At 42.4% G+C, this 26,071-nt stretch overlaps 1 protein-coding gene across 15 annotated transcripts in view; it reads left to right on the forward strand.

Moving 5' to 3' along the window:
- The window catches only part of LRIG2 (leucine rich repeats and immunoglobulin like domains 2), a 161,566-nt gene that overhangs the window by 23,578 nt on the left and 111,917 nt on the right, over positions 1 to 26,071 (forward strand). For 14 of the 15 annotated variants that reach the window (XM_074977335.1, XM_074977336.1, XM_074977343.1 and 11 more), the window contains exons 9-19: positions 1,223 to 1,303; positions 2,444 to 2,515; positions 2,652 to 2,720; positions 9,948 to 10,111; positions 11,207 to 11,527; positions 12,660 to 12,941; positions 13,929 to 14,378; positions 15,326 to 15,475; positions 20,338 to 20,622; positions 21,231 to 24,413; positions 25,823 to 25,910. In XM_074977335.1, coding sequence (XP_074833436.1) covers positions 1,223 to 1,303; positions 2,444 to 2,515; positions 2,652 to 2,720; positions 9,948 to 10,111; positions 11,207 to 11,527; positions 12,660 to 12,941; positions 13,929 to 14,378; positions 15,326 to 15,475; positions 20,338 to 20,622; positions 21,231 to 21,475 — 2,119 coding nt within the window. In that variant the 3' untranslated portion in view covers positions 21,476 to 24,413; positions 25,823 to 25,910. The remainder of the gene's footprint in view (positions 1 to 1,222; positions 1,304 to 2,443; positions 2,516 to 2,651; positions 2,721 to 9,947; positions 10,112 to 11,206; positions 11,528 to 12,659; positions 12,942 to 13,928; positions 14,379 to 15,325; positions 15,476 to 20,337; positions 20,623 to 21,230; positions 24,414 to 25,822; positions 25,911 to 26,071) is intronic. The other variant, XM_074977349.1, reaches the window with a different exon arrangement.

Raw genomic sequence — 26,071 nt, forward strand, 5'->3', positions numbered from 1 at the left:
GGCTTGTATTAGTGGGGGTGAGGTTAACTTGTAGAGTGAACTAAGGGAGGTATGTGTCTCCCTTGTTTAAGTGAATACTCAAGTACTCATTTAACAAGGGATGAGTGTACTACAAAACAAATGAGTGGCTAGTGTCATTGGCAAACTACTGAACTAGGCAGACATTTGGTCTGTTGCAGTCTAATAGCTATACTATAAGTTCAATTTTAAGCAATGCTAACAATGGTGTTTCTGCATAAATAGAGCAAAGGAAATATTTTAAGGTCTCATTGTCATGACTTTGATTTAGCTCTCTTGTAGCAGTTGATTTGTTGCACATACACTTATCAGTCAATAGTTTCTTAATGAATCATAAGTTTGCAATTAATATTTCTCCCTCAACTCACTGGTGTATCTGCAATATCCTTTATATGCTAAGATATTAAAAGGCATGTTAGAAGTGTCTCTGTAAAGGAGAAATCCTAGGTAAATCTGACTGTTTAGTTTAAAAGGATCTTTACTGAAACTATAAATTCCCCTCATCCCTCTTGTTAGTATAGTATAGCAGATGAAATAATAGAGGAAGAGGAGCTGTGCAGGGCTCATACAGAAATCTTATTACCTGTTAACAAAATTTGTGAGCAGAACACCTGGACTCTACTGCAAACCTGACTTCCTGCTTGTCAGCCTTCCACTACAAACCTGTATGTAATCATTTAATAATGTTAGTTATTAGCCAGGCTACAGGTCTAAATCAAACATCCAGTCAAGAGGCTATACCTCAGAGCTTTTTGGTTCTACTTGTGATTCAGACAGTTATGATGTGAATTGCTTAAATTCACATTCTGCTTTCATCTTAGTTTCCTCATCTGTGTAATGGGGTGCCTGTCTTCCTAGAGGGTTGTAACAGAGGTAGCCCTATTAGTCTGTGTTCTAACAAAATATACCAGCTGTCATATAGCACTTTAAAGACTAACAATGACTTATTAGGTGACGAGTTTTTGTGGAACACACCCACTTCATCAGATCTGAATGTCTTTAAAGTGCTACATGACTGCTGGTTTGTTTTCCTGTGGCTTTGTTGAGGCTCAGTGTTTGTAAAGCACATTAACTATTCTTTGGGGAGTACAGTGCAGTACCACTCTTTTTTGCCCAAAGGAATTCTGTAGCCCCAGCCATTAGTAACTGGCAGTGATGAATATAATTGGTCAGGCATGTAAAGGATAAATTTTCTTTCTTGTAGAGATATACGGAACAACAAGATCTCTTGGGCCATAGAAGATTCAAGTGAAGCCTTTGCAGGTCTCAGCAGACTCAACAAATTGTATGTATTATAAGCCCTGGAAATTACTACTTTTCAAGGCATTAGGATATCAACAAAGCAAGAAATGTATTTAATAGTGCACCATTTGAACACAGCTGTGATTTAACTCTGAGGAAAAACCTTTACTGTTAAGAGTGTTTGTATTCAGTAATGCCTGCTGTGTGCTGCTGAGCACAGCCCACATGCTATGCCAGGTGGTGATCTAGGCAAGGAAATTCAACTGTTTGACAGTCTTCGGGAGTTGGAGTCTCTAATGTAGTATTGAATGATGGAATATGTGTTGGATAAAATCACTTCAGACGTGATTTGAGACCTGAAGTCTGTTATGCTCTCTAATTGTCTAAGGCCAGCGTTTCTTAACATTACTGAGACCATGAAAAGTCAGACAATATTTTTATGCTGATCTCCTCTCAAATGTTTTTAAAAAAATTGTCACACCCAGAAAGAGAAGAAAAACAGCAACATACACAGCAAAACCAAAATGAAGTAATTTAATCAGTTATAGCAATGAAGTAACATTGCATCTGGTTTTAATAACAGAAAATATATCTTATCAGTATATTTTTCCTAATGCTTGCCGCACACCTGCAAGATGTTCATAGAGCACCAGTGTTCTGAGGAACATAGTTGAAGGAACACTGGTCTAGCCTATGCTGAAGAAAGCTTTAAATGCCCGTAGGTTTTTCAGGTAAATGCTTTGCTGGTGATTTGGCTTTCTAACATAGGCAGAGCTAAGAAATTTTTACTTGTATCCTTTGAAAGGGCTATTAGCCCCCTTCAGCAGGTAGTCAGTATTTTTGGATTCTACCTTAAAATCCTTTTGGAAAAACAGTTACGTTGTTGTTGGCTGAGGTGTCACTGGTATGTGTGCAGAACTTATAAGAATTGGATGCTTGTATTCATATAAGGAGAGACTTAGCAGCCTTGTGTGCATTGGCCCATACCACTGTGCATGGTGAAGTATTTTGTCTATTAGCCGTCACATAAACACTTGAACCTTGAAAATTACAAGGTAATGTGTATATAATTACTGTAACTTTCTAATTCTGTGGTAAACATTCAGGGAATTTTTACTGGGTCATGTTCTTGAATGGGTTTTGACTTTCAGGCTTTTCTTTGTCTGGGGGGGGTGTTTTTCAGAATCTTGCAAGGAAACCAGATCAAGTCAATTACAAAGAAAGCATTCTCTGGTCTTGAAGCACTTGAACATCTGTGAGTATTTCTATCTTGTAGCCTCTTCTGTTTAACAACCTCAGACATGTCTCTTCTTCAAACATGCTAATGTTGCCGCTGTTCAGACATAGAATATGAAATTTCCTCAGTGTAACTCCTCTTGCTTAATTTACAGGGATTTGAATAACAACGCAATTATGTCTATCCAAGAAAATGCTTTTGCTCAGATTCACCTTAGTGAGCTGTAAGTATGTCTTAATTACAAGTTAGAACATATTGTGACCCTTACAGGCATTCCTGCAGTGCTGCTTAAAAATGTTCCACTTCTGTTACAAAATACCAGTAAAATAAAGTAGGCCTTGGTGGTGGTGGTGGTTGCCCTGTAAAAATGAAATTTCTTACAAAGATTATAAGGTTTATTGAAAAAACAAGCAGTCTAGTGGCACCTTTATAGAATAACACATGTTTTGAAGCACAAGTGCTCTTGGGCCAAGATCTGCTTTGTCAGATCAAAGATTTATTGAATACCTGCTAAAGTGTGTGGTGTGTCATCCTGAACATAATTGCTAAAATGAATTATTTCTTGGAACTGACAGTGTCTTTTCCAACCCCTTTGCTCTTTCATCTTGAAAACCGTAAGAATTCTTACTTCAGAATATATGTATTTAGAGTAGTTCTCTGATAAAAAGCTGGGTTAGTTGTTGTTATCCCCACAGTGTCAGGAGCCAAGCTTTCCTGGCTGTCTGTCTGGCTTTGTCACTGGGTGTTGGGAAATTCTTATCTGCATTTCTGTTGGACTGTGCCTTATGATGGCATGGAACCAGGTTGCAGATCAGGAGCATATTCCACCAGGCTCTGGTGGAGTCAGATTTCTCTGTTCTAAAAGTCTAAAAATATAAAGTGAGGAATCTTCTGATTCCTGAAAATATTTTAGCATGTGGAGGTGGGGAAAGGTAAATTTTGTAATGTTTGGTGTGCATGTCTGCTTGAAATAAACAGAGGAAGACTTGGTATCCCTCAATAGTCCAACCTGCTGTTATGGTTAGTTAATGTGTCTTTTAGCAGTACCCCACTCATTACTAAATTAAATGCTTCATCTGGCTCTTCAGAGTTAAATTAAAGCTGTTAACTTTTCTGCTCAGAAATCTAACCTGGTTTTTGAAAAAGCCTGAGATGATAGTCTGTATAAACTCAAAACTGCTTCATACAGGGCCAGTGAGCGGAAAAATGGTCCAACAGCAATCTTTCCAGGGCTTTGACTGGCCTTATGTTTTGACAAACTTATTCTTTTTCTGGGGCGGGGGGCGCGCTTGTATAAATTTCAATAAAACCAGTGATTTTTATTAGCTTGGCAGATAAACTTGTTCTTTCTCGAGCTAGGTGTGATCGTCAAATACACAACACTTTGTGTGTGTGTGTGTGTGTGTGTGTGTGTGGACAGACCCACATGATCAGTGATTTCCTATGGGAGTATAATTTGTAGCTCTGTAGATGAGGTCTGAATATTATGTAATCTGCCTTGAACAAAACTACCCATTTGATTGATCTTGGCCAGATGTGCAAGTTGAGTTATATGTAAGCTTCAGTGAGGAGGAGGTAGTGAGACAGGCTTTCTACATTGGGCATTCATGTGAGATTTTATTCACTGGCTTGTATTTCTTTTAAAATGAGTGGGAGGCTTTCTACTCCTTATTCTTTGGTATATGCCATATGGGGTTCTGATTAATACCCAGGTTCCTTTTCTGGAAGGGGTGAAAAATTTTTCCAGTCCAGTAATGACTTACTGATTTGGCACCTCTGAACAGCAGAGCATAGCTATTCTAAGGTCCAGATAACATGGTGGTGACCTTTCTGTATGGATGTGCCAATATGATGCAGCTGCTGTGAGTGACCATGGTATGTGAGATGTGGAATAAGTAAACGACTAACTGTTCCTTTTGTGGAAACCATCTTGTATAAGAAGCCATTTCACATCCCTTACTTCTGCACGCACATGAGAGCCTGTACTTTGCTTGACCTGTTTGGGAATAGCAGGAAGGATGAGCTCTATGGAATGCATTAATGAACTGTTTGGAGTCCAAGGCTCCAGCTCCCTAGTACCTGTTTCTCTTAGCTGCTGATGGTTTCTCTTTTGAAAAGTGACTTACAGTTGTCTAATTGCCTCTGACACTGGGCTTTGTTTGTGTAAGGGTATAAAATACTAGTTAGCTGCATCAAGCAGCCTTGCTGGACCTGGTTTTACTAGTGTCTAGTTTGGCTCATCTGTTGCCTTATTGAATTAAATAAAGCTGAATGTTAGCCGCCTAAACACAAGTCTTGTGCTTCAACAATCTGGAGGTTCCACCAAGATCCCAACACACCACTTGCTCGGATGGAGGGACCGGCACCCCACTTCCAATTCTCTCAAGCACTCAATAGAAGGTAAGGGGGATACCTGTTACAAAATCTCCCAGCAGGGGCTTGGGACTGGAGTGATGGCCGGCCGTCAGGGTAAGGGGGAGCTACGGGTTCCACCTTTGTGGAGTGGCTAACGTTCTTCGTCTGTGTCTATCGTTGTCTGTTAGGCCTTTCTTGTATGTCACAGTTCCAACAGGGCGCACCTGTGCCTCTAGTGAGGCAACCATGGGCTGGACCCTCTGTGTTCAGATGCTAAAGGCTGGTGTGGTGCCACTACTCTTTCAGCACACAACTGTGGAAAGATGCTTTGCCTCCCTCTTTCTGTTCTGAAGAAAGACTAACCTTCAATGATATCCCTAAGCCCGGGCCGACTTGAAGCCTGCCAGGCCGTTTCCAGGTGCCGGGACGCAGATGTCCTGCTGGGCTGGAGCGGGTGCTGGGAAACACCCCCCAGCCGCGAGCCAGGTGAACTCTCGTTTGGTGCCTCACAGGAGGAGAGGGGGAGGAAAGATCTGGTGAGCCAGGTGGACTCCGGTCCAGTGCCTTGCACCCTGTAAGCCAGGTGAACTTTGGTTCGCTGCCTTGCAGGGGGAGATCTTGCGAGCTGGGTGAACTCCGGTTCGGTGCCTCATAGGGAGAAAATTAATTTGAGGATAGGTCAGTCTACTTGCAAGTTTTTAGATAAATGGGGTTGGTATACCGGAAATGATCCTTTGAAGCAATTGCCTCAAGAGGGTACATTTGACTTACAAAACGGGGAATGAAAAAAAACTATCCCTCTTGGGAGGGCATTAGAATCAAAAGGTAACACACTTCTCAAACACAAGTTACTGGGAGTAAGGAATATTGGAGCAGTTGCAGCTGGGCTGTGAGAAACAGCTGATTGAATAAAAACCCAGACTATAAGACCTTGAAGAAACTGCCCAACTCCGTGTGGTACAGAGTGTAGTCATGCAAGCATTTCAGTTGCACTATGTGTATCTGTCATGGAGTTTTATTTAAATTGTCTGGCTAACATGTGCTTGTGTTAGAATCTGATAACTTGCCCTTGCAGCAACAAAGAGCTGTTTTGGTTTTGTACTACCAAGTGTCTGGCAATTAGAATCTGTACTAATCTGCACTCCTCATCTGTTTGTGTTTGGAGCTTCTTTGCTTTTGATCGGTCTGGCGTAGTTTTGTCTGTCTCTTGCTGGTGTATCCATAAGGAGGGGACACCTGATGTAGACACCTTCCAATATCAGAACAAAAGTTGTGTAAAACTTTAAGATCAGAGTTAAAATCTTCCCTTCTGTTGTTAAGTAAATTATAGAGAACATTAATATATAGAAATAATGGGTGAGATGTATTTGAAATCTCCTGCTAAGGGTTATGCCCAGCGGGACCACAGGGGTCTGCAGAGTCTGGTAAACCAAATATACAAGTTGGAAGAAGGGTTTAATACCGATCTGCCAATAGCCCTGTGTTATAAATCCAAGATTTACTAAGGGAAGGGGTACTTAAGAAGACCCAGAGCCCCTTCAATAGCCCAATTTGGCCAGTTCTAAAAAAAATTAAATGTAAATCTCCATAATTCACTAAAACTTCTTAAAAGAAGATAAAGGGTTTCTGTTGGGATTTAACTGCCCCAAATGTATAAAGGGAACATAAGCTGTGTACAGCACTGTAAAATTAGAGTAGTGAAATGGGCATTAATAAAAAAGTGCACTTAACATGAGTGACCCTGTAATAATAAGGTGCAATGTGTATAATTGCCTTTTAGTAAAGGAGAGTAATAAAAGTCTAAGGGAAAGTTTGATCCCTGTAATACTTTCAAATGGTGAAATCTAAACTACTAAAGCTTCCTTTTTAAGGGAGCAAGTGTGTGATCAGAGGGAAAGAAAATCACTAACTCTGAAGAGTCTGGAAAAAAAATTCAAAGGAGCTTGCAGAGTTTAAAAGGAACTAAGCATATCTGTAAATAGAGTATTTTAAGATGTAATCTGCCACTCCCAAAGGGGGGTAGAAAATTTTCTTTCAGAAACACAGAAAAAATACTGGTAGTTACTGAAGAACAACCTAAAACATGAATTTTCTTTCAAAATGAAGTGTGGTTTTTTGTCTTTTGTGCTTGTCTTAATAGCATTAAATTGTCAATTGGCAAGTAAACAAAAATAAACATGGGCTCTCAAAGTCTGTTGCTGCCTTATTAAATGTCTTGCGGTTACCATGTGCTGTTGCAGTTACTAAGTGTGCCGCTCATGATGAACTTACATGTGGAAATGCCTTGGCTAACTCAGCAGCTAAGGCTGCAGCCCTTTCTCTTGGGTCACTTCACTATTTCCTATTTTTACAGACTCCCAGTCTCCTATTGCAACTCTTATGGATATTGCACTATTCCAAGATCAGGCCCTGAATTTGGCAAAGACCACCTGGAGACTGGATGAATCCCTTTTGCATCCTGACCACCTTTGGCACTCCCTGGATGGCTGCCTGGTTGCACCCAAGGTCCTTCTCCCTTACCTTGCTTGCATGCACCACAGCGTGGCTCATGTAGGCAAAAGTGGGGGATGATTAGTGCTGTTCAGACAAAATTGCTTTTCTCCCAAGTGGCCCGGGACTACTGTCTGGCTTGCCCTGTCTGCCAAGCCCACAACATGGGCAAACTTGTAAGGACAGTTCTGGCAACCAGATCTCCGCCTTTAAGACGGTTCCTAAATTTATAAATGAACTCCTCCTTTCAACTACGCAAATGTAAATCTTTTGAATATGTGCTGGTTGGTTGTTCTTGGGATGGGTAAAAGCTTATCCATGCAGGAAAGCTAACACCATCAGTGGCAAAAAGACTTAAGTTGTCATATTCCATCCTGGGGAATACCCTTCGTGATCTCCAGTAATAGAGGTACACACTTTGCTGGACTTAGTCCCTATGAGACAGCTGAGCAGCCCAAAGATCAACCAGGCCAATACCACACTTACAAAGGAAGCATAGTTAAGTACTGTCAGGAACTTGAGGGGTGTGCAGTCCTATCATTCACAGTTTAAGGACACTTTCCTGGAGGCCCCGACTGAACTGTGCCATAAGCTGCAACCAGGAGATTGGGTCTGTGTCAAGGTCCACCGGTGAAAGACTGCCCTAGAGCCAAGATGGAAGGGCCCCTACCAAGTCCTTTTGACCACCCATGCTGCAGTGAAGTGCAAGGGACTGCCCACCTGGATCCACACCTCCCACTGCAAATTGGTTCCAGCTCCTACAGAGGCGGGTCTTGAAGAGGAGCACCACAGACCTGGTGCTGGAAACCCAGGTCCAGAAGTAGATGGGCATCAGCGCAGGCCCGGTACTGGCAATCCAGGCCCAGCAGCAGATGAACCTGAGGGACCAAGACTAAGGTACCAACTGCAGCCCAGAAAACCTGCCGGCGATAGGTGAAGAAGGCAACGAAGCCCTGAAGAAGAGCCCAGTGGAGCTGGCCAAACAAATCCTGCTGAACATGTTTAGTTTTGTTTTTAATACCTAGTCGCTATAGCCTATATGTCTCATACGTTTATGCTTTTAATGAACCAAGTTTCCTGAGAATTGAACACCACAGATGCTGGATATGTGCTCATAGCCCTGTACATTCAGGTGTCCCAATGATTCCAGTCCCACTAAACAATCAGATGAATGGCATGTGGGTTGATGCGTTGGGACAGAATGACACATGGTATGATAAAGGGTTTAATGGCCTAGGATATGTTCATTTAGCCATAACCTCCAATGGAGAATATTATTGGACATGCAATGGCACAGGAGCCCGGGTGGGAAAAGCAGGCGAGAAGAGTTGTCCAGAATGGGGTTTGGTGTAAGATAAAGGCCTTGCCAACCTTGACATCTTCAGGTACGATTTGCAGTGGATGATGAAACCCCAATGCGGTAAAGCCTTAACAGCTAAGGTTGGCCATTATTTCATAGGTGGCTGAGGGCTGTATAAAACCCTTCCCATGAGTTGGAATGGAACCTGCCATATTGGGGCAGCTTTCCCAGCCATTCAGGTAGTAGACTGTCTTCCTGGTAACAGTCCGAAACTGCCGAGAGATAACAAAGGTGGAGTGGTATTGGGAGTCATGACCCCAGGTTTGGGTGTGGCCTTGGTGATGAAGTAGGGAGGCTGGAGGAAGCTTTTGAGAAAGTAGCCAAAGCTACAACCAAAGCCCTCTGAGCCATCGATAAGGAATGGGGAGAAGTAAGGTAAACAGTTCTCCAAAACTGAATGGCCCTAGATTGCTTCCTTGCAAGCAAGTGCGAGGTTTGTGCCATGGTGGGAAAGAATGCTGTGTGTATATTACAGACACCGGCAAGGAAGTGGAGGAAGATGCCTCAAATTGAAAAGGCTGTGATGAGCCTTAAGCAGGCGTAAAGTTGGACCTTCTGAGGTTGGTTGCAAGGTTGGATTGGACACGTGGGAACTTGGATTTTTGCAAGGAATAGCATTAGTATTGGCAATAGTCCTTTGTATCTGTTTCTATTGTTAATCAAATGTATTTCCTGTGCTCTGAAAAATACAGAACAGGCCCTTACCAGGGGGGAAGTGGAGCTAATGATTTGAAGGCATGATAAGCAAAGAAAAGAAAAAGATGTATGTAAATACTTGTATCCATGAAATGGCTTCTGAGAGCCTTTTTAAGGCTAAAAGGGGGGAGTTGTGGAAACGATCTTGTATAAGAAGCCATTTCACATCCCTTACTTCCGCATGCACACAAGAGCCTGTACTCTCCTTGACCTGTTTGGGAATAGCAGGAAGGATGAGCTCTATGGAATGCGTTAATGAACTGTTTGGAGTCAAGGCTCCAGCTCCCTAGTACCTGTTTCTCTTAGCTGATAACGGTTTCTCTTTGAGAAGTGATTTACAATTCTCTAATTGCCTCTGACACTGGGCTTCATTTGTGCAAGGGTATTAAATACTAGAGTTAGCTGCATCAAGCAGCTTTGTTGGACCTGGTTTTACTAGTGTCCAATTTGGCTCATCTGTTGCCTTATTAAATCCAATAAAGCTGAATGTTAGCCACCTAAACGCAGAATTCTTGTGCTTGAACACTTTTTTTAACCTTACTTCTGCAGGATGTTGAACACCAGCAAACTACTCTGTGACTGCCAGTTGAAATGGCTGCTTCAGTGGCTTCTTGAGAGCCGTTCACAATATGCTGTAAATGTTAGTTGTGCTCACCCTGATTGGCTAGCAGGACAAAGCATTCTCAATGTGGATCCTGAGGACTTCATCTGTGGTCTGTATTTTTAATGATTTAAGGGTATGGCAGTGCTAAAACAGAGAGCAGATATTTGATGGTGAATTAAAGAGATTATTGGCTTAAGTAACAGAGACAAAGAATTAATGTGTGTCCATGCATCATTTGACCTATCATTGCTTTTTGGTTTGGCTCTTTCCATGTAAGAGGAAGTCCTGTGACAGGATCCCTAGTTTACCATGAAAACTGATGTGGCTCAAGTTCAGGATTGTCTGCTCTGAAGAAGGTGTTGGACGCTGTAATATGTGCTCTCTTAATACTCAGGAGGGCAAGGGTAACTAAAGTGTTTGGTACTGCAAGACAGTCCTGAAGAGTACACTTGTTTGGCTTCCATTGTTAAAATATCAGTGTGCCTCCCAAACTTGAACCTATTAACCCTTACAGTAGGACTCAGATAGGAAAGAGCTGTTATCTGCATGTTAGAGATAGGGAGGCTGTGAGCAGTCTATGGTCACACAGGGACTCAGTGGAGGAGCTGAGAATTAAATCCTCGTGTCCTGAGTTCAGCACCCTAACTGCATGGTCATCCTTATTCATCCACATTTGTTTCTCCAACACCCTACCTCCTCTTATGGTTAAGGAAATAAGTCTTCAGTGGGTCTGTCTTGAGCTCCTACATCAGTGCCTTCAGCCTAATAGCTGCAATGGATTAACTCAACAAGCATTATGCCATCAGTTTGCATTGTGATGCCTGTAAAAATGTCATGGCTGCTGTAAGTTTCTGTCCCTCATAAAATAAAAATTGTGCGACAACTGCATCTGTGTAGAATCAGCAGCGAATCCAGAACTTAAAAAAAGGAGGGCTCTAGTGAAGACCTTGAGTCTCTTTGACCTCACTGTTGCTTATTGTCTAGGCCCCACCTGTTACCATAGTCATTTTCCACAGGTTCATTTCCCCAGTAGCTGATTGATGCCAAACTGCAAATAAGGTAATGCGGGGAATAAGCAGTGGAAGCAGATATTACCTACAATACAAACAGCATTGTTTCCTTAAAATACCTTTCAGTATTTTTCTTGGAACATCAGCTGCCTGCTGAAGGGAAAACCTGATTCATCTTGCTCTCACTTTCACAGATGACTTTCCTAAACCACAGATAAGAGTACATCCTGAAAGTACAATTGCACTAAAAGGCATGAATGTGACATTGACTTGCACTGCAGTAAGCAGCAGTGATTCACCGATGTCCACTGTGTGGCGTAAAGACAATGAAGTATTGTATGATGCAGAAATTGAGAATTTTGCTAGATATCAGCAACAAGATGCAGAGGTCCTTGAATATACCACCGTCTTGAATCTTTTCAATGTGAATTTCACCGATGAAGGGAAATACCAGTGTATTGTCACCAATCAGTTTGGTTCCAATTATTCCAACAAAGCCAAATTGACTGTCAATGGTAAGCAGCTGTGCTAACGAAAGGAACTTAATTTTTTCATCCAAGGTTATAATTACCCCTTTCATCTAGAAAAATGGCTTTGATCCTGGCTGTGACTTCCCCAAGGTTGATTTCCCCATCATTGGAAGTTGTTCTGATGTTTGTTTAGGCTGCATAAGGAGGTTCCCAAAATCAGGAACAGTACTGATTCTTTCTGTAATGGGCTTGTGGAAAGTCATGTCCTGTGCTTCCTGAAAAAATTAGTGAGATTGTAAGCATTTTTCATCAATTTATCAAACCTATCATTTTCCTTAAGTGATATAATGTTGCAATACTTCGTGGCCAAAACACAAAACCACAACCCAAATTTAGAAAACTGAAATTGTTCCTTCAAGATCTGTCTGGTTGCAACTTGTGAGTAATTATCTCAATATTACTGTTCCCAAATGGAAAGCTCCCTCTGCTGGTCTGTGGGCCCACCCTTCTGCTTGAAAACACTCAAAAGGCTGGGAGGCAGGCAGATAAAAATAGATCAACTGCATAAAGTGAAGAAACCACCATTATCCTGAGATTTTAGCCTCATTAAGGCTTCTCTTATTATGGCCTGAAAGCAGATGGCAGACAACCACATGTTAAACCAAGTCTCTAGGGAACACTGAGTGGTGGGGCAGACATCCATTCTAGCAGACACCATTACCTGGCTTGTTCCAAAGTTGCTGATTCTCATATTAGATGGAGAGCTTTCTAAGCATGTAGCAGAGCCATGTATAATAATTTTGTTGGCTGTAAGGTATAATTCACCTCTTCTGTTACTGGGGATGAGGGGAGAGGAGTATGAGCAAATAAAGACTTGTGAATTAAGCTAAGGAGTGCTGGCTTTACCTCTTGCCTGCAAGGTAGTGATTGAGCCAGTTGTCCCCCACTTAGATCTTAATGGGCCATTGCAGATTTAGTATTCCATCTTAGAATTTTAATTAAAAGGATATACTTCATTTGTAATTCCTATAATGCCTTAAAATAACCTATGGGATAGAAAGGCAGTGGTGTGTAAGATCAGCTACAGTTCAGTCTCATCTAGTATAGAGAAGAACTTTGCTATTGAATGTCCTGAACTGAAAATGTGTTCATTCAGTTGATGCCTCCTCCATTGCAGAGCTGCCTTCCTTTCTGAAAATTCCCATGGATCTAACTATCCGTACTGGGGCCATGGCCCGACTGGAGTGTGCTGCAGAAGGCCACCCTCCTCCCCAGATCTCATGGCAGAAAGATGGTGGCACAGACTTCCCTGCAGCACGTGAGAGGAGAATGCATGTTATGCCTGAAGATGATGTTGTCTTCATTGCAAATGTGAAAATAGAAGATATGGGAATCTATAGCTGTATGGCACAAAACAGTGCAGGAGGCCTGTCAGCAAATGCCACACTCACTGTGTTAGGTAAGCAAACCGCAATTCTGGGACTGTACACATCCTTTCACCTTTTTCCCCCTGATGCTGGTAGCTGACTTACATGGAAAGTTGATAATTGGATATGAGCTAATATCCCATCAGTGGCATGTTTCTCAGATCTTCAGGTAGCGGTTTGAGCCATCTTGAAATGTGTTTTAAGCTATAAAAGCTCATATGTTAACTGGTTGCAGATGGCGTCTTGCGTTTAAAGAGCAATGAAAGAAATGTGTTTGAAATTCTTTAAAGTACTTCCTAAATCTCCCAAATGCGTGTCTCTACAGCAGAGCACTGTTGACTCATGTTCTCTTGGGGGGAGTTGAATGCCAAACTTGGAAGCTATTTCTAATGCAGCTGTCTTCTGTTTTCATATCACTCTGCATAATGAAACAGCCCCTGGTAATCACTCACTGTGTAGCCAGTTTACAGCTTCATCTACTAGATATGTGGGAGAGAAAACTAAGGGGATACTTCATTAGGGTGGATAGGATAATTCCAGCTTTAACTTAGAGAACAACATAATCAGAGGCAACTTGGCCTATGCTGAGCTGGTATATGAAGGAAATGGCACCAGAAGAGCTGTTTTGGGTCGTGTGTGTTTTTTTTTTTTTGGAAGGTCCTCTAGACTTTTTTAGTATATTACATGAAGGAACTAGAGATGTGGAAAAGACTTCACTTTACTCCATGCATATTTACCTTCGGTGTATTCATCAAGGCTATGTCCAGTCAGTTTCAATGAGCTGGAATGGTGGGACAGTTTCACTTCCACCATTCATAGTTGTCTTTCATCACATCACATATGCCATAGTATCTTCCTTGACCCCTGTTCTCCTTTGCCATTTCTATTTTCAAACTGTCATTGGATTCTAAATGTCATGGGATACAAATAGGAAGACGGCAGTTGAGATTCTATGTAATTATCACTTTAGTAGGTTGTCTTTACAATACTAAACTTTTCTTCCTCTTCTCCAAAACCAGAAACTCCTTCATTTGTTAGACCCCTGGAAGACAGGACAGTAACCCGAGGTGAAACTGCTGTATTGCAGTGTATAGCTGGTGGCAGTCCAGCCCCTCGCCTGAACTGGACTAAAGATGATGGGCCTCTGACAGTAACAGAACGACACTTCTTTGCTGCTGCCAATCAACTCCTTATCATTGTGGATGCTGGTTTAGAGGATGCTGGGAAATATACATGCATTATGTCCAACACGCTTGGCACAGAGCGTGGCCATATTTACCTAAATGTATTATCTTCCCCAAATTGCGATTCCTCTCAAAGTGGTATTATATATGAGGAAGACGGCTGGACGACAGTTGGCATTGTCGTCATTGTGGTAGTCTGTTGCATTGTGGGCACCTCTCTGGTATGGGTTATTGTTATATATCACATGAGAAGGAAACATGAAGACTATAGCATCACTAACACAGGTAGGTAAAATACAAGGCAAGCTTATTTTTGTATGTTAACCTATGACGTCTGAGAGCCAAGGGACATAAGGGGAAAACATTTGCTTGTCGCAGCTTAATTCCTCTTATTTTATACACTCAGTGAACTTGGTATATTCAGTATTCTCTTAAAATTTCACTCTCCTTGTGGTGAGAGATAAGAAGTCAAGTGTGTGTTCTCTAACATTAAATTCATTGTCTAACTTATATACCTTCTCAGTCATAGAGCACTACTGAAATGAAGAAAACAAATGAAGTTCAGGCAGTTTTGGAGTAAATAAGAATTTGAAATGTATTGTTTGGGTGAGAACTTTTTCTCACAAGACTTAGGCTGTCTCTACACTAGTGCAAAACTTCGAAATGGCCATGCAAACGGCCATTTTGAAGTTTACTAATGAAGCCCTGAAATACATATTCAGCGCCTCATTAGAATGCCGGCAGCCGCAGCACTTGAAATTGGAGCAGCTTGTCCAGACGGGGCTCCTTTTCGACAGGACCCCGGTAACTTTGAAATCCCCTTATTCCTATCTGCTGTTAGGAATAAGGGGATTTCAAAGTTACCGGGGTCCTGTCGAAAAGGAGCCCCGTCTGGACAAGCCGCTTCAATTTTAAAGTGCTGCAGCTGCCGGCATTCTAATGAGGCTCTGAATATGTGTTTCAGGGCTTCATTAGTAAACTTCAAAATGGCCGTTTTGCATGGCCATTTCGAAGTTTTGCGCTAGTGTAGACACAGCCTAAGTCAGATGTTAATTGGTTCTGCTAGCTTTTTTGGTTAGTCTGTCTTAGCCACCCATGTCGAGGAGAGAGCTCATGAATGAAGTTTTTTTTTCCTCAGTATTTTAGCATTAGTCTGCTGAAGAGCATCAGCACTTCATGGAAATCCTATAATTCTGTTGAGGTAGTGAGTTAATAATCTGTCTCTTTTTCAGAAGAGATGAATTTACCTGCAGATATTCCCAGTTATTTATCCTCCCAAGGAACTCTTTCTGAACCTCAAGAAGGCTACAGCAACTCAGAGGCAGGAAGCAATCAACAGCTCATGCCTCCTGCAAATGGCTATGTGCACAAGGGGACTGATGGTAAGCATGCCCCTTTTCACCGCAGCATTATACAAAGCAGGGCAATAAGTGTAATGGCCTTAGCATTTAAGGTGAAATGTTTTAGACTCTAAATTTAAAAACTTGTACTGGTCCACATACCAATTCCTTCTTGGGCTGCATGCTCTTCAGATGCTTCCTATCAAAATCATTTACTACTGGTGTCCATTGGGACTTGGTGCTTTAATGTCCTCCTGGCCCCGCAACCATGAAAGGCAAGGCCGCCCATAAGACTGAGTGCAACGCTGCTGTGACTTGTCATAATACAAACTGTTTGTGTTTTTTTTGTTTTTGTTTTTGAAACATGGTTTAGCTAGTATAGATCAATGGCTGATTTACTCTTGACAGTCATGTGTTAGGGTTCCCTCCAGAGTGTATGGGTATTCTGGATACTGGGCCTCAGTCCTTATGACTGAGCAAAAATCTCTGATATTTAAGTATTGTCCTTCATGCAAGTGTGCTACATCTCTGGGGAGGTATTTTCATAAGTGCTCCATCTGAGATATTCAGAATGAACCTGAGACAAGGGAACCTTGCCTAAAACTTACCTTCTAGAGAAGTTTAAGGTCAGTGTTTGATCAGGGTAGACAGTGTACACCATATATGAACAGTCCTCAGCCAAAGTACTCGGTTACCTATGGAGGTTATGATTGTCTCTAAAGCCCCAGCTTCTGAGAAGCACTACTCTGCTGCTTCCATTTCTAAGCTGTCCTTTGTTGAAAGGAATAGGATGCAGTTGCCCTCCTCCTGTTAGGGCAGTGCTCAGCAACATTTATCACCTAGCACAGTTTGGTAATTGTTACAATTTCACATCACACCCAATTATATGTAACCCAATCCTCCCCCCCTCTGCCAGAGCCAGGACCCCTCAGTCTCCTGCTCTAACCCAATCATTCTACCCTGCTCCACACCAGGCACCCACTGCTGTAACCCAGTCCCCCATCACTCCTTCAGTCAGGTATCCCCAGCGTGCGCCCTCTTCCCACCCGACCAACCTTCTAACTCAATGCCAGCAGCTCACGAGAGTTGCTGCTACCGCTGCTGCCACCCCAGAACTGCTGCTTCTATGCACTTCTCCCCCCCCAAGCAGTGGGGCACATGCAGAGAGTGGCAGATAGTGTGCCTCAGCCGAACATCAGGAGTGCTAAGTGGTGTTCCATAGCATGCTGGTTGTGGAGTACTGCTTTTTGGAACAGGCCTCTGTTTGCGAACCTATCAGAGGTATAGGTCATTTAGCTTTCCTCTCTAGGGTAGCCCAGAGCCCTAGGTGGCTTCCTCTGCATCCAAAAACACTGTCCATAGACCAGTATTGACCAAGTAGCATCCTCAAGCAGTTTCCATTTGCCTCTGGCATGCTGCCTGTTGAGCACTCTGTACTGATACCACGGCTTTCTGTGCCAGTATGAGCTACTTTGGCACAGCTTCTGCTGACCACAAATGTTTTGTCCATCCACCGTGCAACTGCTGCTTGTGGTACCGATGGTCTTGATTCTGAGAGACACAGCATCAGGTGATCTAGTAGTTTGTTTGGTGAATCACCATTATCCGTTGTAAACATTTTCCTAGCAATACCAATCACTGATATTTCATCAGCACCATATGTGTGTAGTATAATGCAGATTTTCCAAGACTAAGGGTTTTGATGCAGTTCCATGTGTTACTAAAAACAAGCTAGGAAAATATGGTCCAGGTGAAATTAATAAAATTTGTGCACAGTTAGGTGAAAGACTATACTCAGTTGTCAGTGGCTCGCAGTCAAAGTGGGAGGTCATATCTAGTGTTGTGCTGTGGAGATAAGCACAGTGTTGTCCTGGATCCGGTACTAGCCAATAGCTAGGTTGACCATATCTCCCATGGCCTCACATGGGAGGGGTGCTCCCCCCTTCCCTGCACTTTAGGGAAGCAGCAAGGAAGGAGCAGCTGTGGTGCTCTCCACCCCCCCCCCCCCTTCCTGAGCCTTGGAGAAGTGGGTGGGATGGAGCAGCTGCGCCACTCCCCCCCGCCTTCCCTGGTCCTCTGCTGGCTCACTCTGTTGCCAGGAGCATGTAGTGACTGTGTGTGCTCTCCGGCCAGCAGCTGTGTATGCACAGGAAATATAGGACAATTAGTCACTTTCATAAAAGAAGTTGGGATGCCTTTTTGCTGTCCCAAATACAGGACCATCCTGCCGAAAACAGGATGGATGGTCACCTTATCAATAGCCCCATTAATGACTTGGATAATGAAATGGCAACTGTACTTACCACTGACACCAGGCTGGCGGAGTTTCAAGTAGTGTAGAGGGCAGGATTAGAATTAAGCAACTTGGACAAATTGGAGAATTGCTCTGAATTTCAAGAAACAAATGGAAAGTACTGTGTTTAGGACTGAAAAATCAAGATTTCAAATACAAAATGTGGAATAACAAGCTAGGTGGCAGTACTGCTCTAAAGGATCTGGGGATTATAGTGGATCGCAAATGGAATCAGTGTGATGCAGTTGTGAAAAGGGCTAATATTATCCTGAGACATATTACCAGGTTGCATGTAAGACATGGTAAATAGCTGGCCCCCTCTGCTCAGGGCTAGTGAGGTCTCAACTGGAACAGTTTGTCCAAGCCTGGCTCCATGCTTGAAGGAAGATGACAAATTGGAGACAGTTCTGACAACGTCAACAAAAGGTTTAGACATCCTCTTAGATCAGATTTGGTTTGTTTTTTTTAAGAAACTGGAAATGTTTAATCATGAGAAGAGTGAAGGATGTGGTAAGCTTTTAGATAAATTGAAGGTTGAAAAGAGGATGGTGATAAGCTATTCTCTGTACCCACCACAGGTAAGAAGTAGTGGACTGTCTGTTGCAGGGTTGTAAGTTAGTTATTAAGAGGAACTTTTTTTAGCTATAAAGATAATTATCTGAAACAGGCTTCCAAGGAAGCTTGTGGACTCTCCATCACTGGAAGATTTTAAGAAAAGGTTTCTGCAAACACCTGTCAAGACTAGATTGTGCTGGGTCAGAACCAAGTAAAGAGACTGGGACTTGATGACTCAAGGTCCCTTCCTTAATTCTTACAATTCTGTGACAATCACCAAATCAGCTCCACCAAAGGAAGAGGCTTATTCCTTTCCTCTCCATAGTGGAAGATTAAGCTAAGTACTCCAAGGCTTCTTTCCTATGAACCCTCATTGGAGAATCCAAAATTTTTGGATATCATGGTAAATACAAGGTATTGATGCACACACGCCCCTGTTGGTACTCTACTGTGACTTCCAATTAATTTTGCTTACAGCCCTTACTCATGGCCACACTGGGCACAGAGGAATTTCCATCATGCCAAGAAGCTTCACTACCAGTCTCCCTTTAAGCCTGAATCTTCCTCCCTGCAAGCTCTAGCAGGATCCAACAGCATCATCCCCCAGGTGTCATTTAGTGACTCTGAAGTCCATCAGTCAGTTGAACTTGCCCCAACTGTCATTTCCCCTTCATGTGATGCCCTTGTTCCATCAGCTCCATTGCCCTCTTTTGATTGTAAGCCTTTTTTTAAATTGCAAGGCCAGAAGGGGCCATTTTGATCATCTGGTGTGATGTCCTGTACAGTACAAGCCCTAGAACTTCCCTGACAAAATTCCTAAAGCAGAGCTTTGAGTAGCATTCAGTCTTAATTTTAAAACATTGACTTTCTTTATCAAATAAAGAGATCTCTGCATTAGAGAGAGTGGCAATGAGCAGGAGATATCACACAAATTGTTAATCATCATGTATACCTCAGTGCCTGACTGGTTGGTTGGCTGGCTATGCCATAAACAATGGACAGTTAGCAACTGCACCACCCTGCTCCCAAGGCAGATGTCTACATAACTTTCCACCAGCATCCAAAAGGCAGACAGGAGGTACCAAGTACCATCTTTGGAAAATTTAGTATTTTTACACTCATTCTACCCCGGATCCTTGGTTTTCACTGCTGCTCAAGAGAGGGTAGAACAGAATCTGCAAGGCAGTACTTAGAGAAAAGGATCTCGAATGCCTGGATCACCTGTCAGTCAAGGCGTGCTCCTCCCTTTGTCAGCCTCCACATTGGGATTGCCACTTGGCATTCCTGGCCAAGTAGGATTTTTATAAAATGGCATGATGTGGTTAGACGACATTTGGACTAGCATGGGAGGCTAGATGGGAATCAGTCACCAATAATGGAATATGTATGGTCAGGCAGTTGAAGAAAATGCAGTTTTTTCATTTTATTTATGTAAAAATTTTCCATGACCTGTATTCCAGCTCTGCTACTACAGGATCTGTTTTGTTTTGGTGAATGAACTGACGGATGGCTGGTCTCACTCCAACCTTTATGCTCTCAGGTGGTGGTGGGAGGGTTGCAAAGGGCATCCAGGATGCAGATGTGACCTCAAGATACTGGCTAAAAGCTTTTGGTCCTGGGGTGCATGTGCACCAAGAGTGGGAAATAGAGACAAGCAGTCGAAGAACCGTCATTTTTATAGAGTAAGGAACTGTTGTAATATAAGTGTGAATAAGATGATGTCCATGCTAGCTGAATACTGGAACATGTTTGCTCTTGAAGCTTAATACAATATGAGGTTACTTTACACCAAATTAAGTTTCTCTTCTCCCAGGCAGGCTCTGAGTAGAAGGGCTAGCATGAATTTGGGTGGCTCTGCATGGGAACATGTCACTTTTCCTGCAGCTCATTTTCCAAAAGAAGCCACATGCTTAGTGGAGTTCAGTACCAACCCTATGCCAGTGTCTTGGTCACTAAGACACGGTGATATTGAATGATCATTCCTGTCTATAAAAGCAACTAGAGGTCAGGCTACCATACTCTTCTAAACAAAATATTTTTCTCTCCCTATTGCCAGGTAGCACAGGGCCATTAGTGATCTGCTCAGATTGTTATGACAATGCAAACATGTACTCCAGAAACCGTGAATACTGTCCTTACGCATACATCACGGAAGAAGACATACTGGATCACACATTGTCCAGTCTCATGGTACAAGTGCCCAACGAGACCTATGCAGCACATGCCCACCATGAAGCCAGCACTCTGGATAGCCATATAGTAGACAGAGAAACGTCTGCCTTTCTTACCAATCATGACGGAATAAGTGAGAAGAAACACTCATTCTACCAGATTACTAATGGTGAGTTCATGACCCATACTTAGATGCTCGCCTGCCTGTTACCTTTATATATAGGTACTTGACAAAATCCATTTTATTTGGTCAAGTTGCTGTTGTGCAGGGTAACTAATCTAGTCACTGAACACTTCCTCTCCAAACTGTATGTAGAATTAAGAGAAATCTGAAGCTTTGCCCAGTGTCCAAATGCTCCTGGAGTTGAGAAGTGCTTGTTCGTGTTAGAAAAGCAGCATCTTTGAATTTAATTCTGCTCTTTAAAGTTTGAGACGTAATGTGGGGGGGGGGTGTGTATGTATAAAATGAAGTATGTTTTGGTTTAGAGCCACACAGATAGCACTTTTGTGTGTACTGAATAGAACTCAAGCACTTGAGGGGGGGAAAAATGTGAATTTAGTAGAATCAAGGTGTATTTGTGACTCTTACTGAGAGCCTTTGGAGAAGCTTTCAGGCGTGTTATAGCTGGTTAACATGACAGATTTCTACAGAGGGAAGACTTGAAGTAAAATATGCTCTCAAAACTAAATAAAAAAAATCAGTGATTAAGGTATTCTTGTTTAGAATTTTGATTTTTTTTTCTGGGAACTCAAACACCTATTCATTTGTTTTCTCAGAACCTTTACAGCCATCTTTATGGGGACTGAACAAAGACCTAGGCTTGTCTCCCTCACACTTCCCACAACAGCAGCCAGTCCATGAGGAGGCTCCTCAAGCCCTTCAAAGTGAGGGGGTCACTGATGGTGAGAGAAAACAGGCCGCTTCACCCAGACCTTGCCACAGGTTACGGGAACTTAACTTTGATTTTAACAGGACTCGGAACATTGAGGAATATAGCGAAGCCACAAAGACATTGAAGTGAGGCCTTCAAAGCAAATTGAGATGAACTGACTTGTATGTTCTACCTCAGTATTAATCCCTTGCCCAAATATACCGCATACCCATCTACAGTTAAAAGCTGAATGGACCACTACAGACTCTCTTCTAGAAATGGGATGATGGCACAAGTTCTTGTCTCTTGGATTTACTTGTGTTGGAAAGATGGGGATCCAAAGCAGCGTATTGTGGCTGGACAATGTTGGTGAAGGAAGTGAACTCTACTACAAGAGTACTGGAAAGCATGAATATTGTGATGCCATACCAAGACAGGGTGTCTGTTTGAAAGATTGTATCAAGAAGGATTAGCTATTTTATGTTGCCTTTCATGCTCCTCAGAATTTTCCAGTGATTGCAAGCATACAGCTCTTGGCCAGCTTGCTGTTCCTTTAGTCTGCTAGCAAGAGTTGCCTTGTTGTCAGGACTAGTAACATTTTGGAGAGTTATTTCAGTAGTGCTTTAGTTGTAAAACTTATGTTGATAAATATTTTGTATACAGTAAACATACATGTGTGGCTGTAATGTACATATTTTTATTATGCCAGGAATACCATAACATTGTTACCAGATGCAAAGATTGCAGTCAAACATTAAGATTTGTATGCATTTGGTTTTGTGGGTCTGAACACCTGTTTCTTCAGGGATAGAGCTAGCCTTTCATGTTGGGTCAGTGAAATGGTGATCCCAATGAATTGCACTGATTTGCATACAGCTGTGTGTGCTTCTGGTTTGATAGTACACTCCCTCTTAATTAAATGGTTGTGGTCCTTAGGCCCCAAGTTTGTCCTACTTAATCGGTTTGAAAAGTTCTGTAATTCTTTGTGTGGAACACTACCTCTGTTTCCCAGTGTATCATGAAGCCTCACCAAAACCCTGAAGTAACAAATCAGAACCTAGTCTTGACTTTTCCAGGATTTCTTGTGAACAGTGAGCTAAACAAGACTTGAATGGTGACTTATCTTGGCAACCTGCCAGATATGCAAAATAACTCAGTCATGTGGGATAATAGTGTTAGGTGTGGAAAAATGAATGAGCACACAATAGCAGCTGTCCTCAGACTCTGCCAGGATCTAAAGTGACCTCAAGTCTTCCAGCCTGCATATAGCAGAAGGCTCTGGCTGGATGATCTGATAATCTGCTACATGTTCTTAGCGCTTCGTATAGGAGCAACTTTCTCTCCATTACAGCCAGCCATGTCCAGCCATCAGTTTAGCTGCAACAATAGACACCTAATATAGTCACAGCTTCAAGTAAAGTGAAGCTGCACCAATAGAATTACCATGGTAGTGTAGACGTACAATATGGCTCCTGTTTACACCACTGCAGCTTCCTCCCTGCTTGAAAGTGGTACACAAATCATGGTTTATAGCTTTTTCTCCAATCTTGAGCAGGTGTATGCACCAGTTACTGGTCACAGATGGCTGAAATGTCCAGTGCAGACAAGACCTTAGTCTGCAAAAAATAATCAAGGGTGAAATTCCCTTATCTCAGTGAGATATTAAGATCAAAGCCTAATTCTGATCACAAATGCAGCCATACAATTGATGCTGACTGTACCAGAAACTCTAGCTATTCACCATATCTGCTTGGGCTGGACATAAAATCATATTAAGTGTAAGGCTGGACAGGAGCGCATGAGATAAAATCCAGCCCTCTGCACTGAGACTGGACCACAAACTGAGACCATCCCTGGCAGGTGTGTGTTCAACCTTTTCTTAAACACCCCCAGCAATAGGATTTCCACAGCTTTTCTTGGAAGCCTGTTCTAGTGTGTAACTTCCCTTATCACTAAAGTTTCTCTTGGTAATTTAATGTAAATCTCCCTTGCTGCAAATTTAAGCCTGTTTGTCCTATCATGAGTACACAGAATTGATTCATAACCATCCCTTTTATAAGAGCACTTAACATACTGAATCCATTGTGAAAGGGTGGTAGTCAAATTCACCTCAATCTAGAAAACTAGATGACCCAGGGCGGGGGGGTGCGGGGGCAAGCTGTGTAGTGCATGTCCATGGTGAAGTATAGGATGTAATGATGTATTCTGTGGGTTTTCCTGCAAACAGTTCCTCAACAGTGGTGAATATGGACTTCTAAAAACTAACGAACCCTTGCTGTCAAAATATCAGCAGTGAAACTCTGGCCTATTGAAGTTACAAACTTTTGTATTGGCTTTCAATGAAGTCAGGATTTTACCTTACGTGTTCAAAGGGTAGAAGATGTACCTATGACTAGTAACTTTGAACCTAATAGCTATTGTTCCCTAGACTTCAAAGCAGGTGCCCTTGTGCTCAGGTTGACTGTGTGACATGCTAGCAGCATGCCACTGACAAATGTCTTCTCCCCAGCAGCACAGGCAGAAAAATGTCACCAATAATATTAAGTTACGGGGCATAAGCTTTAGAGGAATAATATCATACCTAAAAAGCCTTCATGTGCTGCTAAAGTCATTGAGGTATGGCTGCTCATTTTACGTTGCTGCGTCTTAAGACACCCAATGAACTTATAGCTGAAACACTTAATGTTATCCTTCCTACTGTATGCGGTCTACAATAAAAAGATTCCCCCAGGGCTTTCTTCCTGATCAGACACTTTTTTCAGTCTATAGAAAAAAATCAATTAGTCAGTAGTGGAATCGGGACCGTGACTTTGAAGGAAAAGTAGAACTCTGCAAGAACTACTGACCTTTTCCTGCTGCTAACTCCTTGGATGGGAGTGGTCTGCAGCTCCCCATGACTGCCAGTCTGAGACCACAGAGCTTACTTGAGCCAGAGATCTGTTCACCAAGAAAGTAACTGGGTTCCTCAAACATATTTGAAAATATTCATTATTTTCCTTCTCAGGCATGGCGGCTGGTCAAATCCAGGCAAACGGGGGCTTAAGAGTCATCAGTGGCATTTACCGAGAGTTCTTAAAGCAAACTAAAGGTAGGCAAAAAGCTGTACTTGTTTGGGGAGTCTGTTTAATCTTTCAGGTAAAGCAGAACTGAACACTGGCATTTTAGTTGTTTGGTGCGTTGAAGTTTTATGCTTAGGGTCTATTAAATGTAATGCTCGCTACAGCTCTAAAGGAATTGTTAAGTAACTGTTAGGGTTATTTCTCCCTCAGCCCCACCAGTTTCCTTTCTGAACTCCAGCTATGAAGGCAAATTGTTCATGTTAGACCTGAACTTACCTTTATTTCAGATGTCCCTGCTGTTGTCTCTGGGTATGTCTCGACAGCATTTTGGAGTGAGCCTCCCAAGCTGGCTCGACACTGCAGCTACCTTTCTAATCTAGTTGTATAGACAGCATTCTGAAGTTGTGACTTCAAAGTCCTGGCTACACAGCTGCTACTTGAGCTCTGCAGCCCACGTTTGAGCTGGTTGGTGTGGCTCCAAATGTTTGGCGTAGCCTGGTAACCAAAATTCACCTAAGGGCCAATCATGAAATTGCTGCCCTGGGAAGCTTGAATAATTCCTGCTTGTCCTTTGTTTAAACATTCCACCCCCCTTTTTGTATGGCACACAAGTAAATGTGGCATTGGCTTCTCTGCTTGTGCCATTTCCAATGATGCTAACATGGTGTGCGTGATGGGGGTATGGAGCCTGGTCTGCCCTTGTACTTAGGCAGAATTTCCAATGAAGTCAAAGGCAGTGTCTTGTGTGCAGAATCAGACCCAGGATTGTAGGCTATGGTGCCAGCAAAAGAACAGGTTTAATTAGTGTCCTTGCGTAAACACAGGCCTCTTTAAAGTTATGGTGAGCTAGTTGTATGTAGTCAACTTCTAACTGGGCAAGCATCTTACATTGTACTTCATTTGCATTGTGAAAAAACAGTTTCCACCTGCAGTTTTAAGACAACAGCTCCTAAATTATGCACTTAGAAACAGGATGATGCAGATACCTGTGTTTTACTAAGGTTTTCACCATTTGCTCATCAAGAGTTGTCTAACTTGCAGAGAATAAGATGTTATGTTGCCCATAAACATATGTATCTTTGCCAGTCAATGCCAAAATAAAGCAGCTGTAATAATAGATATGTCTAAGGCACTGTTTACAGATGTCCTCGTTTACAGTTGCTCTTTCCTAGTATCTATTTTTTTCACTTGGAAGAATGTATATTTTGTATCGCATGTGTAACATATATTTGTGTATTTTAATAGACCTTCATTCAATAAAACAATGTAAAACGAGTGTCTGTTACAGAATTCATCTCATACAGGGCGCACAACGTTTAAACTATTTAAATCTTCCAGAGAAAATGCAGCAAAACTAGATCCTTTCATGTGGGAATGGAAGTCAGAGGTGAAAGGGATTGACTCTTAATATGAAAAGTGGATTTTTCTTCATATATAGATGACCACCATGAACATACTCTTGCCTGAACAAGCGGAAGGAGATTGTGCCCACCACAATTCCCATCCTTTCTGTCCCTGGATAAGAGGTAAGAGACTTAGGCTGGATCTGGAGCTAGATTCCATATGTGTTAGTGGCTGCTGGGTTGGACTGAGCCATCTTCTCAGTAAGGGAGGTCTGAAATCCTAAATGTTGACCCTGTTAGGTGCTGATTCCTTCTGCAGCCTTATACAGCATTGGGGGAAGCTG

Source organism: Carettochelys insculpta, chromosome 26 (genome assembly GCF_033958435.1).
Source record: "Carettochelys insculpta isolate YL-2023 chromosome 26, ASM3395843v1, whole genome shotgun sequence".
Classification (NCBI taxonomy): domain Eukaryota; kingdom Metazoa; phylum Chordata; order Testudines; family Carettochelyidae; genus Carettochelys; species Carettochelys insculpta.